At 31.6% G+C, this 18,274-nt stretch overlaps 2 protein-coding genes across 3 annotated transcripts; one reads left to right on the top strand and one right to left on the bottom strand.

Annotated features, from left to right (window-relative positions):
• Positions 1-634: 634 nt before the first annotated feature.
• LOC149484865 (uncharacterized) lies at positions 635-3,107 on the bottom strand. 2 transcript variants are annotated; one of them, XM_089701136.1, is made up of 4 exons: positions 3,051-3,107; positions 2,535-2,650; positions 1,939-2,062; positions 635-1,265 (listed from the first exon to the last, which is right to left on the bottom strand). In XM_089701136.1, the coding sequence occupies exons 1-4, from the start codon at positions 3,072-3,074 to the stop codon at positions 732-734; spliced, it is 798 nt and encodes a 265-aa protein (XP_089557262.1). In that variant the 5' UTR covers positions 3,075-3,107; the 3' UTR covers positions 635-731. The 2 variants fall into 2 exon arrangements, with proteins under 2 accessions (XP_089557262.1, XP_089557263.1); XM_089701137.1 differs by lacking the exon at positions 1,939-2,062 and adding an exon at positions 1,489-1,606.
• A 5,971-nt stretch (positions 3,108-9,078) lies between these two features.
• On the top strand, positions 9,079-12,028 carry LOC149484864 (uncharacterized). Its single transcript, XM_089700411.1, has 3 exons — positions 9,079-9,372; positions 10,268-10,385; positions 11,809-12,028. Exons 1-3 carry the CDS (start codon positions 9,355-9,357, stop codon positions 12,012-12,014), a joined length of 342 nt encoding a protein of 113 aa, XP_089556537.1. The 5' UTR covers positions 9,079-9,354; the 3' UTR covers positions 12,015-12,028.
• Positions 12,029-18,274: the final 6,246 nt, after the last annotated feature.

Genomic DNA, 18,274 nt, shown 5'->3' with positions numbered 1-18,274 from the left:
GATTTAAATAATTTTATAAGTTTATTAAAACAATATAAACTTATAGATACTACTTTAACCTATACTCATAATAATAGATGAGCATATTTCATCTAATGATTTAGTTTTGAATATTACGTAGATCATTTTGCATCAACAAATATCAAAAATATATTTTTACAAATTTTCGGCTATTTTCCTAGAGCGGCTGATATCGTGAAAATTTAATTGTATTTTTGAAAGATTTTCCACAAGTTTATTTTTTTAACTTTCACCAGCTTATCTTTAACAAAACCTATTAATCAATATATTAAAGAGAAAGTACAGGAAGGATTTATTAGAACAACGTGACAACAGTTATTAAACACAGATTGCATGCAGTCAAGTGGGAATTACGCTATCGTTAGTTATTCATTAATTATTATATAGTAACATTAGAAATTGCTACGTATTTTATGGTAGTTTTGTAACCTAATTATCTTGGGTTCGATTCATAATGACTGCAAAAAGTTTTATTTGTTAATCGAACAAATAATGTCTACATTATGTAGTATGTATTTGAATATTTTACTATCTCGATTTTTTATTTTATTATGCCTTACATAACTACCAAACATTTTATAAAGATGGTTTGTCACGAAAAGAAACACAATCGCTCAATTAAAACATTTATTTAACATTCAGACACAAAATAAATTAACACTTAAACCGAACGTAAAATTACTATTAATAAATAATTTCTTAAATTAGGCTTAATGATGAACAACTGGCACATATGCTTGACCAGTAGTTCTATCTATAACATGACCCGTAGATGATTCAAAGAAAAGTCTTGGTGCTGAAGCGGCTACAGAACTTTCTAGATCTGGATGACGTCTAACTGATCCTTCGTAAGGCCGCTGCTTCACATCCCTTTGTCTTTGAGGCTCTCTTTCTCTTTGGTTTACAACTAACACTATGTGATGCTTCTCCCTTGGTTTCTTTTGTTGTCTCTTAAACTCTCCTTCATGGTTTTCATGGTTGTAATGTGCTTGTTGATCCCTCTGGGTTTCTAATTCTCTGCGTGCTTTTTCAGAATCCGCTCTCTTAATACGTTCACTTTCGTCGTATGTTAGTTCTTCATTAGACTCATATGTAGGGGATTGTTCACTGGGCTCGTCATACGTATCATGGTTATATTGACCGTCAGAATCATAATCACCATTGTCATGGTCATCAGTATGACCTGCGTGATTTAGGTCCCAGTAATGTTCACCATATCCTCCTTTCTTGTCACCCCAACGAACCTTTAAAATTTTTAGATGCATATTAATACCAAGAATAATAATTATAAAGTGATACAAAGAGAGGTTAGTAGGAAAAATAAAATGTTAACAGTCACAAGAAACATTGAAAGCGTAATCTTTATAAAAAATGACATTAATGATGATTAATATTGTGTGAATGTAATAACTCAGTCTGTTACTTTAAATGAACATTTCTGTTAAACGTAATAAAGCAGAAGCGTACTTTAGCATTAAATAATCCAGATGAAGGTCTTGATCGTTCATGCCTTTCAGTGAAGTGGTCCTCACTGCCCAATCGGTGACCTTGGTCAAAATCCTCCGAAGTAGGCATCTGCCTATACCTTGCCAAGCGAAGCGAAAGATAACAGTTAGATATGATTTTGTATCAACAACTAAGGAATGTGCTTACGATGGTTTTTAACTTTAATCAACAGCTGATGTAAATGAGAAAATTTTACAGAATTGAATTGAATGCTGCAAAACTAGGTATCAAGCTGATCAATATTTAAGCTGCAAATTCTTTTATTTTAAAAGCAATACACATCCTTAACGTAGTTGACGAAGAATAGCATATAGAGATCATTAATGTTTCATAGACACTAGACAGGCATTGTCTATAAACCATTAACGATCAGCGAAGGAAAGAAGGCAAAGCATAAAAAATGCCGGTTACTTTTCCCATGTCCCTGTGGTTTTTATAATCTTTCCGCTCGTAACGTTGTTCCCACGTGTTTGGATCTTCACATACATGACCGAACTCTATCTTGTACGGACTCAACTGTACTGAGAAAAAGTCCCTATAAATGATGGTTTAGCTTTTAGTTGATATAGTTTTTGTTAAGGATAGACATATGCATAGATACAGAGGTTTGGTAACAAAGAGTTTCAGTGAAACATACTTTATTTAGAAATATAAAGAAAAATTTACATAAACAAAATAATAAATGATAAAATTATGGTACAGTTTATGATTGTTTATATTCGTTTTATACTTATAAAACAGTGAATTATTAATTTAGTTAATTAATTTTAAACAAGGCTGTAACTTAAGCCCGTGAAAATTAAACCTAATTCATTAAAATAATTAAAATAATGAATCGTGAAAGAACATTATGCCTCTAATTTACTTTTAATTTAATTAACTATAGTTATTACTAATTTATGAAGTTGAATTTTAATAGTATTAGGATTTTCTTTTCACTTAAACCTATGTTTTCATAAAGAAAATGAAGAGAAAATTATTTTATTTATAATTGACGAAAAACTTACTGGAAAAATTTTGCTTGTGATTCAATAGTACTCGGCCTATTTTGTGGATTAGGAACAGCTTTTACAGGATTCCATGCTGATCCAGAATAAAACGCGAAGAAACACCAAATCCATCTCTGAAATTAACAAGTCACTTTTATAGCATTTTATTTTAATTGTCGTATTAAACGTGTAAACTAATGATTTCCCGCCAACATTCCGCCAATAAATAATTGTTTTTTGCGCGCCTAATTTAAATTTAGAATGCTGTGTTTTTTTTTTCTTATTTCTTTTTTTATAACTTCAATATTGTTGACGGCCTTAATTACACTTTCGTTTATCATAAAAATAAAGATATTTTTTTTAAATAATAAACCGTTGGCTTATGCTGTCGCCGTTATTTGAAATTCACTATCAAACTTGCAAAAACATCTCAAAATAGCACAAATACAGATGATACACTTTTTCAATTTAAATCGATCACTTTCACTAAACCACATTCTCTTATTTCTGTAATCTTTGGTTTCAATCTATTACCATTTTGCTGAGACGTTGTGACATCTTGAGATGTTGACAACCTTTGAAACACAATAGTTGTTGGCAATTTATTTATAGGCTTTCGGTGATAGTTAAGAAATAGGTTGAAGAAATTTCTGATAGTTTTCTTTGTTGATTCTTTTGAAAGCTGAGGGCAAGGTCGTTAAACATCATCGAAAGAGAATGTTTAGAATGGATTATTTCATCTGTAATCTTTGGAAATATATTCGCATGTTTTTGATAATGTAATGAATTAGTAAGTTCATTAAAGACTGACCTAAGAACTGAACATCCTTTTTTTATCTTACGTTATAGATTGTAATAGATAAAATGATATAGGTAACTACAGTTTCGATTAATTATTCATGATTGGTTTATTACCCTAATTTACATAATATGTACATATCTACATATATTTTTATTGTTTGTTTCTTATATTATTTTTTATAATTTGAAAAAAATAATCCGTTCACTGTTTTTATGCATTCTCATTTTTCAACAAAAAAACTTTCTTGTGTACTTTTACCACAGATAATTAAATAAATAAATAAAAATAAATAAAAGCCTGGAAGAGATCGCTGATAAGCGATAAGGTTGCCTTATGTGCTTTTAATGTTTCCTTTTCTGTTAATATTATATGATTGTAAAATTTGTAATGGTACATAAAATTGTTAAATAAATAAATAAAATCAACTTTATTTGGTTCTCACAACATTAATAGGTTACAAAACTAAATTATATTACACAAAGTACAAGAGTATTATTTTTAAACCATCAATGAATAAATTCCGGATATAATAATAACAGTTGCAAGAGATTATAAATGTTAAAACTTAAATTATTATTATAATTTAAGTCTAAACAGGTGCACAATCCTCACAGTATACAATCGTTTGCTTTACATAAATTCATTTGATAAACTCTCCAATACAAATATCTGATTTAATTGAATTGAAATCGTGATGAATTTATGTAATATGTAAAATAATAGCGTACCTATTTCATAATTTTCTATTATCGTTTTCCTGAACAAGCAAAATAGCAGCTGTATATTTTTATAGAAATAAGTAATTACTGAAGTCACTATTAAATGTAATTAAATATTAAGGAAATCATAAACAACATAATAAATCAAACTTATATAAAACATAACAAAGATTAAGCAAAAATAATACATTTCCCAGAAGACGCAATAGAACAAAAAAATATTAAATGCCGGAACAGATTACAACGACAGACTATAACTTTAGAATTAACTTTTTATTAAGCGAATTAATTAATAATTAAGCGAAATAACTTTCTACATAAATTAATTTATCATTCCTAAAGATATAAGAGACTTTTTATACTATGCTACCATAGATAATATAATAAACCCATAGTATAGAATATAGATAATATAATACTAGAAACTGTACTAGTACTAAAACTTAACAGATTATATACTAAAACCTAGTATCAAATATGTGATAAAACCCTTCTCCTGAACCACTCTATCTGAAAAATACACATCAAAATCCGTTGCGTAGGTTTAAATATTTTAGCATACATATAGGGACATAGAGACAGAGAAATCGACTTTGTTGTATACTATGTAGTGAAGCGGCATATAACTTCCTACACTAATTAGTTTGTCATTGTTTTTGCGCAATAATGACAATCGCAATTAACTAGAGCGTTTATCGCCATAACAGGCAAAGATTCCGATATCCGACTAAACGGCAACAACCGTAAAATAATAGATTATGTAATATCCCATAATTATTTACCGCTTCTTATTTGTTAGGCTGGTGGCACAGTGGGTACGAAACGGAAATATTATGTTCTATATTTTGTACAAGGTGGTATTTAAAAGCATTTGATAATCTAATCTATCACTCTTTGTAGTCCACGAGTCCTAATTAAGTACAAAATACAGTTCTTAAAAATTGTCAAGTATTTTCATGGTGTGCAAATTACAAAAAATAACGTCTCAATTACATTTAATTTTAATTGCAGTTGGAAAAGAAAATGGACGAAAAACTTAACTGAAAATTACAGATAATTCAATGATTTTAAAATACTTCGTTGATTTCTTGACAATTTTAATTTAAAAAAAATATTCTTAACCACCAGTGTTTTATAATATTATACCAAAATAAAATTGGCAGTAGGCCTCTTAATATTACAAAGACAATAGAGCTAATTGTATCACTGCCTTAACGTTAACATCAATTTACCGGTTTCTTTCCGATTTCCTTCTGGTTCCCGCCGTAATTCCTCTGTTTCCAATTTGATTAAATAACTTGTAGAAAGCTATCAAACTTGTCAATCTGATATTATTTATTTATTTGTCAACATCCTTTGAATTATTTAAAGCAAAATATCTTTTACCTACTTCAATCCTATCCTATCCTACTAATCTTACTAATATTATAAATGCGAAAGTTTGTGAGAATGTAATGGATATGTATGTGTATGTGTATGCATGTTTGTTACTCTTTCATACGAATACTACTGAACCGATTACAATGAAATTTCGCACACATATAAAGGGTAACTTGGATTAACACATAGGATAGGTTTTATCGCGGAAATATCACGGGAACGGGAACTATGCGGGTTTTTCTTTGAAAACGCGGTCGAAGCCGCGGGCAGATAGCTATTATAATAATTCTTCATTGCAATGTGATGAAATCGGGTAATATTTTCACGTTTTAATAGAAACATAACATCGGTATTTGATTTAGCCACAGTGGTTACACACATCAATCAAATAACATGAATTAATGCACAAATACACACTTAATTGTAATTAATTGAGTAATTAAACATGAATTATTAAACGTAATAAATACGTCATACAATTTACTTTTTACGATTCAGCGCACATGTGGGTGTGAGTCAACTATGGCAATATGTTTTGACGTCGCTCTTTACATTTTACCCGACTGCGAAAAAAAAAGATTATGTTTTTCGAGTGTAATGTGACTTGAAGTTTCTTTGGCACGCCCTACAGCTCAAATCACTAGACGCATTTTGACTTTTGAGGTTTCATTGTAATCATCAGAATTTCGATACTGACATAGGCTACATAAATTAGCGTTTAGTTTTCATAATAATAATTGTTATTATACTTGTTTTTCTAACCAAAAAAGCTTTAGAAAAGACCTATCAACCATTTGTAAAGATATTATAAATTAGTCCATTTCATTACAAAATTGCTAATTAGGTTACAGACAATAAACGATTGTGAAATGTACGAAAGTGTGCCAGATAATTACAGTCAGGGACAGAAGTGTTGAAAGTAATTAAGCATTAATATCATTCATTGATATAGTCATGATCTGGTGAGCAAATTGTATTAACATGTCTATGTAGAGTGCGGTAACAAATCTTTATACTACGACATTTCGTTGCTACAGAGATGCTGTTTTATTTTGTATACCCAACTAACAGGGAACAGTTATACATATATAATTTGTAAGAGACACATCTAACTATACTAACGCATTACCTATACAAAATATTAATACAATTTTTTTCTTTGCATAATGCGTATAATTGTGTAAATGCAATTAATTAAAAAAACTTAAATATTATAAAATATATTAATTTATTTAAATACATATCTAAACTTCCTGATTTCCGATTTATGATATGTATGACGTAAGTATCTACATATTACATAATATGAACTTAATAAAAAACAAGAGACGACGTATTTCCTAAATACCTAAATAAATTAAGTACTTAATTTTTCATTATTTATCTATTAATACTTTTGTGCACGACTGTCCTAACATGTCCGGTTGCATTCATCTATGAAATTAATTAAGCACGTTTGACTTACTCTATAAGGTATAAACATTCATTGATATTATTGTGTACATTGTAACTATAATTATTTAAAGATTTTTCAATCAAAATAAAGAAAACGAACAAGGAGATAAAACTAATTTGAGTTTACAATAATTACTAAAATGCGTAAATGTACAAAAACGTTAAGATTATTTCTACATTGATTCGACATACAACATAGGTTTTTTTTTTGCATAAAATATCATACACCAGATATTATTAAAACTGAGGAGAATCAAATAAAAACGTATTTTAATGAACAGCTTTAATGAAATTATTAATATTTAAAAAATAAATGTAATTATGAATATTATTTCGTAGTTAATAATGAACGACTAAATTGTATTAAAATAACGACGCAAAGCACCTAAATTGACGTAATTATTTTAGAAAATTATACTCTATCAGTTATCGTTAAAAACGATCACATTCTTATTACAATCACAACATTGACGTAGAATAGAATAGAAAGACATATTTTATTCCCAAGAAATCATGCAGTACATAAGATTTTCACAATTTACACATGTAATCTTTACATGTGTAAATTGTTGAATATTAAACTTTATTTGTAACATTCCTAAACTTCAATTCAATGATAAATATACAAATAGCCTGGTCGCCAGTTATCTTTTGGCGTACAAAGAGTACGACCGGGTACGAGGCGGGTTTATGCTTTATGATATATGCATTGTGCATGTACAGTTATTGTGCGTTTATTATTTTTGATATTAATAAACTAGGGAATGCACTCCTCCTAGTTTTATTAGATAACCCGCAAAAAACTATCTCAAAACATGATGTAATCTAAACTAAAAACTGTATACATATGTATTACATGTATTTGAGTTCTTTTATTACACTAAAACATCGTATACAGAACACTATATCGACTAACACAGACAAAACTTAATTACAGACAAAACTTAATTTCTTACTCTACAACTCTATCAAGTCAGATATAATATAATCTTATACTATCAAAGATACTTTTTAAACAAATAACAACCCTTGACACACTGGGAACTAAAGTCTGATATTATAAAATATGATCAGCGAAGCGATGCAATTTTGTTGAACAATAAGTTCGCATCCTACAATTTTATTAACTTGCCATCGTTTTTCTTTCAAAATGTTTGACACTCTCAGACAGAATGACGTAAATATTTGTAAAAATAAATGCTGATCCGTTTTAAAAAATTACTTACTCCAATTCTTTAAAACAACTAAATTTAGATTAGCAATGTTCCAAGTTTACAAACATTAATTTCACGCGTATAAAACGCAATTTTGTTTAACAAAGTATTTATGTCATAATAGCAACGCTCCAGTATTGCCTTACTCAAAAAATAAAGCAAAATTTTGCCTACCAATCAAGATAACTTTTGTCATATTTAAGCTGCAGATCTACTTGCAAATCTTACTTTAAATAAGACACTGCTCAATTTCTCACCTGTAGGTACGTTCTCTTGAAAAGAAACATTATTTTACATAATAATCATAAACTTCGTAAGCCAATTACTCAATTTGTAAAAGACAACATTTTGAAGTCGAGAACCGCGTCACGACATTTTTATGTTGCTCAAAGGTTAAATACCATTTATAATTTTAAGAAATTAATGCATTCTTTGGAGTAAGAACTGTTTCATGCTGGTCGAAAGCTTTTCCGTATTATAAGAAACTTATAAAAACCCGAGCTTACCAATTACCATGTGTTTACGTTTTCATCTGAATTGCTGAGGGTAGTCAAATAATTTTATAAGAATAAGTAGCTAAATTACAAAATTTGTATATAGTATGAATAAAGAAACTTTCATGCTCAAACTCAAACATTTGTTTTGGTTCTAAGCGGCGCTTTTCTGTCGTCAAAATACCTAATTCGCCCCCTCTTTCGCCAATCACCCAGTGGAGGGGATAAATAAAATATAATTATGATGAGTTTTCTGTACGTGCAAATAGTGCTTCAGCTTTCTGGGACCACAAGTAGGTATATGGGATCATTGAAACCAATACCTAATAATCCAACCATGCTTAGTTAGGAACAAAAAATGGCTGGTATGATATTTTAATATGCTAAACCGGAGTTGGATGGTGAATCATCGAGCCTTCAAAAATTATTCAGTTGTAGTGTTGGAGAGTAATGTCTACATAATAAGCTTTCAAGCTCTATAAACGGATTGCTATCTATGAAAGACTAATAAACAGAGATACATTTAAGATCTTCGTATTGCCAAAACCACCTACATTATGTTGTCAACGCGCAGTTCGAGAGGCGTTCACCATGATCATTCTGCCACTGTTTATTCCAGCATTCTCTCTAAATTACTTTAAAATTGACCTCACTGATGGTAAGACCAATGAATTCAAACCCAGTGGAGCGTACAACCGATAGAAAGTGATACAAATTCGTTTCTTTCTTTATAAACGCCGCATTGACACTATAGGCGGCATTATTCTTAGTGATATGGATTGCTACACTTTGGTAAGTGTTTATGTAATTTTATTTTGACATTCGGTGAATTCTCGGCCGGTTTTATATAGGGCTGCCTTTGGGTCATGAAGTATGTGATATTGATTACTAACTGATTGCGAACTTTGCCTGCGGTTATCTACGTTTATGCTGTTAATATATAACCTAAATGTATCTCTGTTTATTACAAGTTTATATAAGAAATGGTCTGTAGCAATTTTCAATTTAACACAGTTAAACTTTGGGTTTGTTTGGTTGATCAATATAGGTTGGTTTCATCATCTTTCCGAGTAGTATGAATTAACGTTAAAACCTAGACGCATAAAAAATGATAAAATATATTATTTCGGACGTTCTCTGATTTTTTGTAGAAATGGCCGTCACGCCAATATAAAATAACACTAGGTATAAAATACACGAACTTACTTTTTATTATACTTAACTTTATGTTTCATTGTTTTAATTATTAGGTAATTAAATATGATATGCATTTTTTATTTATATTATATGCAATTATATATTATTTTATATGCAATTAGGATCAATATTTCTCCTTGCTATAAAATATTTAAAGGTGAGAGATAATAAAAACCTTAAAACTATAAAATTGAAGACGTAAAACAAAGAGCGAATTTTAGCACTAACTTATTATGTTCGTAACAGGCTATTTTTAATATAATTTATTTATTAATATAGCAATTTTTGATCATTCATCTAGCAAGTTAACACTTTTTTTTAATATTATCATGCATTATATTTTATTTGTTATTTTAATTTTTAACTGACAGATAAGCTAAACAGGAATTCTCCAGAAGTAGTGAAATCGACCATTTAAAGTATTTTAATTATTTGACACACTGATTTAATTAATTATTTTAACTACAAATTATATCTTCGCGTATTACAGCTTCTTCTGGCAAGTGTGGTGGTGACCAGCTCAGCTTGGTCTGCGCCGTTCTACACAGTGCATAGGCCGCTACGGGTCACCAGATACGCGCCTCTACCACCGCTACATAGAATACCTAGTAGGTATTATATTATTATATATAAATAACCAGCTGTGCCCCGCGGTTTTACCCGCATTGCTTCTCGCCTGTTAGTCTTAGCGTGATGATATATATAGCCTATAGCCTTCCTCGATAAATGGGCTATCTAAAACCGAAATAATTTTTCAAAACTGACCAGTAGAAACTGAGATTAGTGCGTTCAAACAAACAAACAAACTCTTCAGTTTTATAATATTATATATAGATACACTTACAGTATAGTAGAGCTCTACATTTTACAAATGGTGCACAGCTAATTTAAAACAATAACTTTAGTAACTCTCTAAACTCTTCTCAATTTATAAAATTACTAGCTTACCGCCCGCGGCTTCGCCCGCTTTGTCTAAAACCTAATAAATTACATACTAAAACCTTCCTCTTGAATCACTCTATCTATTAAAAAAAACCGCATCAAAATCCGTTGCGTATTTTTAAAGATTTAAGCATACAAAGGGACATAGGGCCATAGGGACAGAGAAAACGACTTTGTTTTATACTATGTAGTGATTACGAAGCTAGTAACTTTATCTTAACAAAAATGTAATATGATATAAGAAAAACGTTCTGTGTTACGCATTTTGTCTGCGGTTAGAAACATATAAGTGTCTTTTATTAAAGTTATTGTTACAAGGTTGGAGTTATTGGAAATATGAAATATGTGTTTTTATATAATAGTTGCAAGCTGATATAATTTTATAGTTATCTATAGAAAGCTATTTTATGTCCATTACGGTTATTTATTCGGAGTTATAATGTCTTTTTTACATAATACAATTAATTGTTATACAATTTATTATGCATACCACCTATATGTACTTATAGATAGTTCTATGTATAGATAATAGATATAATAGGGAAAATCTTTAAGGGGAAAATAGAGCAAGTGACACGTGGTACAATTAAATATAATGAAAACAGATATCTTTATAATAATAGTTCATACTTGGGGTAATGTTTGCTTTTTCTTTTATTACAAGTTCTATCTCCTAAACTTTCTTAACAAAATTCATATAAACAATAGCGCTGTCTCGTGAGATAATTATAAATTATTATTGAAGTGAAACTTCTTTATCGGGGTTGGAAAAAAATTTAGTGTAACATTTTTTCGTTACGCGTGACATTTTTCCGTTACGCGCCATCTTTTTCTTATCCCTACCACGCGTGATTCGACGTATTTCTGTAAAGTTGCATATACATAGTAAATTATTTTTTGAAAAATAAAGAAGTTTCACTTCTTACGTGTGTACACTAGTACACGCACACATGTTTTATTTTACAGTTATAAGTATGCTAGTAATTCGTTTTAGAACAGCAGCTTAGCAGCGTTTAGCTTAAAATAGACCTATTTTGAAAGAGCTAAACGTCCCAAAGACGTTTTTTATCTAACATGACACAATTTCAGTTCCAGTTCGCTACGAAAGATGGCAGCGACCGAAGCGCGGTCAAGATGAATATGACCACAACCGCGACCGTGACCACGACCACGATGACCACGACCACAAAGATAGCGGCGTCACGGGCCCGGTCCACACGTTTGTGAAGACGGACAAAAATGCAAATTATAAATGGGGGGTTAGACACCACGTTGGAAATAAATATAAATCGTAGCGGAGTTTCAAAGATTTTTGTTTTGTGTTCTATTTCATTTTTGTATGCGAATTTGTTGGGTTGTTAATTGTGATATAGTTTTAAAATATAGATAGTAGAGATATGATTGTTAAGAAATGGTTCAAATAATTCAAATAAAAGCCTTTATTGTATGGCAGATAACAGTGAGTAAAATGGAAAATTATGTGATAATTATATGTAACAAATGTGTTTTAATGTAATATATTAACGAATATTAAAAAAGGTGTTTTATATAATAATTATTGTATGCAATTGTGATGTTCAAATCAAACATCATATTCATATTAAGAAGGATGGCCATATCAATCCTTTTTCCCGCATCATAATAATTACTTTTTCAAGTAAATAATCAAAGTACTTTTCATGATAAAAAGACTTGTTATTAAAAAGACTGTGTCGGTGTTTAAAAAAAGAGTGTGTGTGTGATAATGCTAGAAATTAGCAGTCTTTATCAGCTTATGCAGGTATGCCAGACCTTCCAATTTTCTTTTACCTAAGCAATTACCTACTTCAAAAATCTTGCAGACAGTTACATAACTCCTTCCCAATTTAGAATACATAAGAAAAACACAAGTGTAATTGACCATTTAAATAGTTGTCACGTAGCAGCCTAACTATTCAAGATATAATGAGGTGAACATAATAAAACTTACATAGAGTAGGCTTATACGAAACACTATTTAGTATGTTTAAAAAGGCATTTATAACGCATCTTACTCGCACTTTTACATTAGTCTACGTAGATTGTAGGTAGATTTACGTATTCTAAAGACTTACGTGCAGTAAGACGTGTAGGCATTATTTTGTTAGGCAGTGATGTCTGAAAATTTCATAATAAATACTTTTTAGAAACTTTGGTTTACCTTGACGAGTGATGAAAGTTTTGAATGAGTAGCGTATGCTTGTTACGATGTTATACCCGAAATATGTAAAATTAATAATCTGCCGTAGAAACGGTTGTTTATCAATCATCATACTGTGTGTATACTGTATATCTTTAGATCTTCAGGAGACCGGGAGTACAACTTGAAATAAAACTTACATTACTAGCGAACCCTCACTTACGAAAAATTTTTGCAGCGAAAGCTTAATTCAACCATAGATAATATGATAAAAAAAAGACGTGTGGCACTCGGGGACTGCCGCGGTAAAGCTATTGCATAGCATGCCTTCAAGCCACACCTCCGTGTTCGTCGGAGTGGGGAGCGTGAGGTTTTTTCGTTACGGAATTTCTCGATTCGGTCCCCGCGCTCAAGGCCCGCGATAGAAGCTATGCAATAGCTTAAAATGTAGGTTTGCATCTTATATCTTATATCTATAACAGACATTCCTCAAAGACAAAGCCAGTACAGCTGGCTTTGCCTTGATACGACGAACGAGCTGATGATAAAGAAGAAGATAACATGTTAGGCAATTCATTCTTTTGAACAAATTAGCTTTTTGCACACATCCCCTGTAAGTTAAAGCTCTGACTCACATTACAATTCGGCCAGGACATTTACGGTCTTATCAATAATTAATGTCCCCAATCAGGCCACAGATAAATAATTGTTACACTAAATAGTTAGAGTATTGTATAACTGTATCAAATTACTCTGCGGTCGACACACACGACTACCCAAATCCGTTCACTTATAATTACGACACTAAACTCGTATGTTGCGCCCGCGCCGCCCGGCGCGCGTCCGCGTCGGCCCGTGGCTGAAAATTAACGAGCGGTGGCGCGCCTAATAAATGAATATGAAAAAAATTAACAAGGCATCGTAAAATGATTCAGACGAAATGGAGTGAAAATACATTTTCTTACAACTGTACATAATATGATGCGATGGATTGAACCGAGCACCTTTAAACTAAGTACGGCTGGTCAAATTCTCTGGCTCGTGGAACTTTAAATTTCTCAAATTAAATTATCAAATGTTATCCGTGTTTTAAGTTTGTCCTGAACCAAGCAATAAATTATCACTGATATTTTATTTATTGCATGTAAATGCCCACATCAAATAAACAATGATCGTTAGTGTTTGAACGAAGCTACCACTATTGAAATCCTTTTCCTACAGTATTGTCACTGAAATAACCTTTGAGCAAAGTATGTGATCTTGGAAACAGTAATGAATTGTACAATAAACTGTGCTTACTCAACAAATAATTACTATATCGTGTTTTATTAAGCCCTCTACACAAATAGGATAATTGTTCAGAATTAGTTGCGGTAAACACGATCGTGAGTATACAGCCTTACAATGACATAACAATTATAATAATAACATAATGTTGCTTATCAAAATTACCTCGTAGTTCCGGATATAGGTCAACTAATTTGACCTATCAAACAAATTGGTTTCTTATTATTAGAGCATAAAATTTAAATTGGCATACTTTGTATATCAAACTATTATCTAGATAAACGCGCTAGTTCTAAAATTCATTTCTCCAAACTGAATAATGTATTCATGACAATTACGATTACAATTTACAGCCTTATTATAATAAAGCCTAGATTCAAAATTGTCAAAAAAGCTCAAGGATTTTTTTTTTTCGACGAACGACGACGAAAATGAACAATTATGGTAATTTTCTTCTAAAGGGCGGGGAGTGTCATGAGAAATAATGTCTGTAACATTTATTTTTGTTTCATTTACCACGTGCAAAGGTAAAAGATAATCGTGAGCTTTAATTTGCTTCAATTCAGTTTCATTTTTATTCATTCAAACAGTTGCCCATAGATTCTGATGCTAAAAATGTTTATTTTTAATATCCCAATTATTATTATGACTTACAAGCTGTGCACCTCGGCTTCGCCTGTGTTACACTATCGAAGATTAGTCGTAGGTACCTACCGACTCAGAAACCTTCGTGGGCTCATGCACAACACTTTACTGAAGATCATCACATGATCAAAAGCATAGTTTTCGTTGCTATAAAGGACATACAGACAAATATTAATTTTACACAAATTAACTAGACTCTATTTCAACAACATATTTCAGTCTGCTTATTACCAGATAACACGTATAGGGATATAATATGAGAAGGCCGAAACTAGTTTTCTATATGCGTTTGGTGTGACAGTTGACTGTTCAGACATGTTCAGATGTATGACCTTATCCCAATTTCAGTGAGGTGTGGCGAACGGACACAATGACTGTCGCTATGTGCTTTACAATACATGTGTTTCGTACGTTACACTTGTAAACACGTGGAGAAAAATACATCTTCATTGTATGGATTTTTGGTGTGTAATTAGGCTTCAAGAAATCCATAATATCTAAACAAGGTTACCTTGTTTAGATATTATGGATCGAATAAAGACTGTTTTATGTCGAGATGCTGCAGTATAGTGGAGTATTTATTGTAATAGCGAAATCGATAAGAGATTTTAGTTAATTTCTCGGTCTGGCAGGACACAGAAGATAATTTTCTCTTCGATGTGTGATGTGTGTGAAATGCATCTGCCCCATACCTCACAAGGGGACACGAGACTGCATCTATCTTATTATTACCAGAACAATTCTTGACGAGAACGAATCTTAACCACACTTTTTTTTTTTTTAATATTTTCTTTTTTTATAACGTCAAAGTTCAAGCTTCGAACATTACAGGAGTTTCAAAATATAACCCGATGCAAATTAATTAACCTAGGAGCATTAGAAAAAGAATTAATAAAGTAATAATCCTTGCAACTAGATAGTCATATCGTAACAGATACAACGTTACTATTATTATACGAATTTAAGATCTGAACTTTAGATAATAGAGCGCCATTGAAAACGCTAAATGTTAAAGCCATTTATACCCCGCCGTCTCTTATTAGACGATAAAAATCACAAATACATTATGCAAAATCTTATAAATAACCATTGTTTAAATAAGGACATAGGGGGAGTCCGGGAGACTTGAACCGCTTTTTACTAAAAACTCTATAAAATCTGATCAGTGACCTGGAGAGCTTTAAGATCTACACCATATGGAAGCCTTATTATCTGGCTAAGATTTTATACTATTCTGAAAATAAAAGTTGCAAGGAGAAGATAGTAAACGAAGTTGTAATGAAAAATGAGTTTTGATTCAAGTCTCCCCAACCGGCGGGACACTTGCCCATCAGGTGCGGGACACTTGCCCATACCTTTTTAGAGAGGGGAAATGACGCAAATAAAGCATATTATTCATTAGTTATGTATTATTTAGACACATTTAACAATAACTAGATTATTCATAATCATCTTCTAAACAATTTAGTGAAAAATGTTTTCAGAGCAACTCCTAAACATAACATTCGCTTCTTTTTATTAATTAAATACTCGTTTTGAGGTATCTACTGCTAAATAAATCTACAAAACTAATTTAAAGACATTTCTTACTATTAATTAATATGTGCCTATTTGCCTATTTCTTCAATATTTGCCTCTTGGATGTTCATTTTGGAGGAATTTGGCGTAGTTGAATGCTAGTTGCATAATGCATTGCTTGTTTTATGGTTAAACCATAGTGCATTTTACTGCAGGTCAATAAGTAACGAACAAGCAATATCTCTTTATTTACATTGAAAATCCGGGAGCATTTGTGTTGGCTCCCCTTGTCTTGCAAAGGTGTTAACTTATGTTCACCTAACAGATAATACCGTAAAGTGGTTTTGCCTATCCCATACATGATTGCAATTTGACGAATAGATTTTACACTCTTTATTTCTCTGACTGCGCTTTCAATCTTAGACTTAGTACCTAAACGGTTTCCTGCGACGACTACCTTCCTTAGGCTTATTCTGAAATGGCATTTTCTTTCTAAAACAAAACAAAAGCTAACTTAAATAGTATACAAACTGCAAAGGGAGAGTTAAACCATTGTTCAAGTCTCCCGACTGCAGACTGGTTCAATTCTCCCGCACCCGACCCAAGGCCATATCTTGATTTTTTCCAACAAATCCACTATCAACTGGAGAACAACACTGAACGTGCGACAAAATATGATAATCTAGTAATGCAATAACGTAGGTGTTTGATGTATACCTTCATAAATGCGTGCATAGCAATTAAAACAACAAAGCCAAAAAAATTCACTCCGCGACGATGAAACCACTTTTTCGGAACTCACGGTCGAACGCGTCTGTTATCACTCAAAATTGTGAGTTGCTTGTGATTGGCGGGTTACGCGCGTTCATTTGTTTGGTACTTGGCGTAATTTGGCACCTAATTTAAAAAGTTATTGAAAGTGGTTCAACTCTCCCACCTGGGCAAGTCTCCCGGATTCCCCCTACTTTTAATTTAACCGTTAGTAGGAAAATCGAGAGAAACACGAAGTTACAGCTATCTATAGTTGGAAGGAGTTGAAAGCCCAACATAGAATCGTAGCCAGAAGATAATTATTCTAATATTTATGATTACATTATTATTAAAAAAAATACAGAAACAGGAAAACCTAACTGTAGGAAAATTCTACAGAAACTTAAAATTGAATTGTTACCCCATTGGCTGCGAACCACGCACTGTACCTACGCTCTATATTTTTTGAACAGCTTCCGTTTCTACGGAATATAATTATTTATTATAACGCGAAAGTTTGTATGTTTGTTACTCCTTCTCGCAAAAACTGCTGAACCGATTTTTGGCACATTCGTATAGCGTAACTAGGATTAACACATGGGATATCTCACGGGAACGGGAACTTTGCGGGTTTTCTTTGACTACGCGGGCAAAGCTGCGGGCGAAAAGCTAGTGATTTTAATATATTGCCAAAATCATAAATAGCGAACTAATATCGACATAATGAAGTATCTTAATTACTCTATATTATTGTATATTAACAAGTGATAACTGCGTTAAAAACAACCGACTTCAAACTTGCACTTGCAACATTTACAAATACAGACAAAAATGCTCATAAAATAAAAACTACTGGGCCTATCCGAATAAAATTTTTATGGGACCAATTCGACACCATCCCGCATCGAACAAAAAAAGAATCACGTAAATCAGTTCAGAAACCTCGGAGTAATCGGTGTACATACATAAAAAAAAAAAAAACATACCGGCCGAATTGATAACCTCCTCCTTTTTTTGAAGTCGGTTAACAAATAAAGAGGAAGGATGTACTTACTTACCCTTTTAATTTTTTTTAACTTACCAAATTTGTAGAGTTCCATAAAATAATAATTAGCAAGCCTTGTAATATTAGCCTTATCACTGACCGATTAATATTGTTCGCTGAATGTTGAACATCAATTAATGTTCAGAATAATC

The sequence above is a fragment of the Colias philodice genome, chromosome 11, assembly GCF_061535455.1.
Source record: "Colias philodice isolate Cphi_HAF_F1 chromosome 11, ilColPhil1 Martin Lab GWU primary, whole genome shotgun sequence".
In the NCBI taxonomy this organism is placed as follows: Eukaryota; Metazoa; Arthropoda; class Insecta; order Lepidoptera; family Pieridae; genus Colias; species Colias philodice.
Note: the sequence above shows the minus strand (reverse complement) of the source record. Positions and strands in the feature narration are given on the sequence as shown.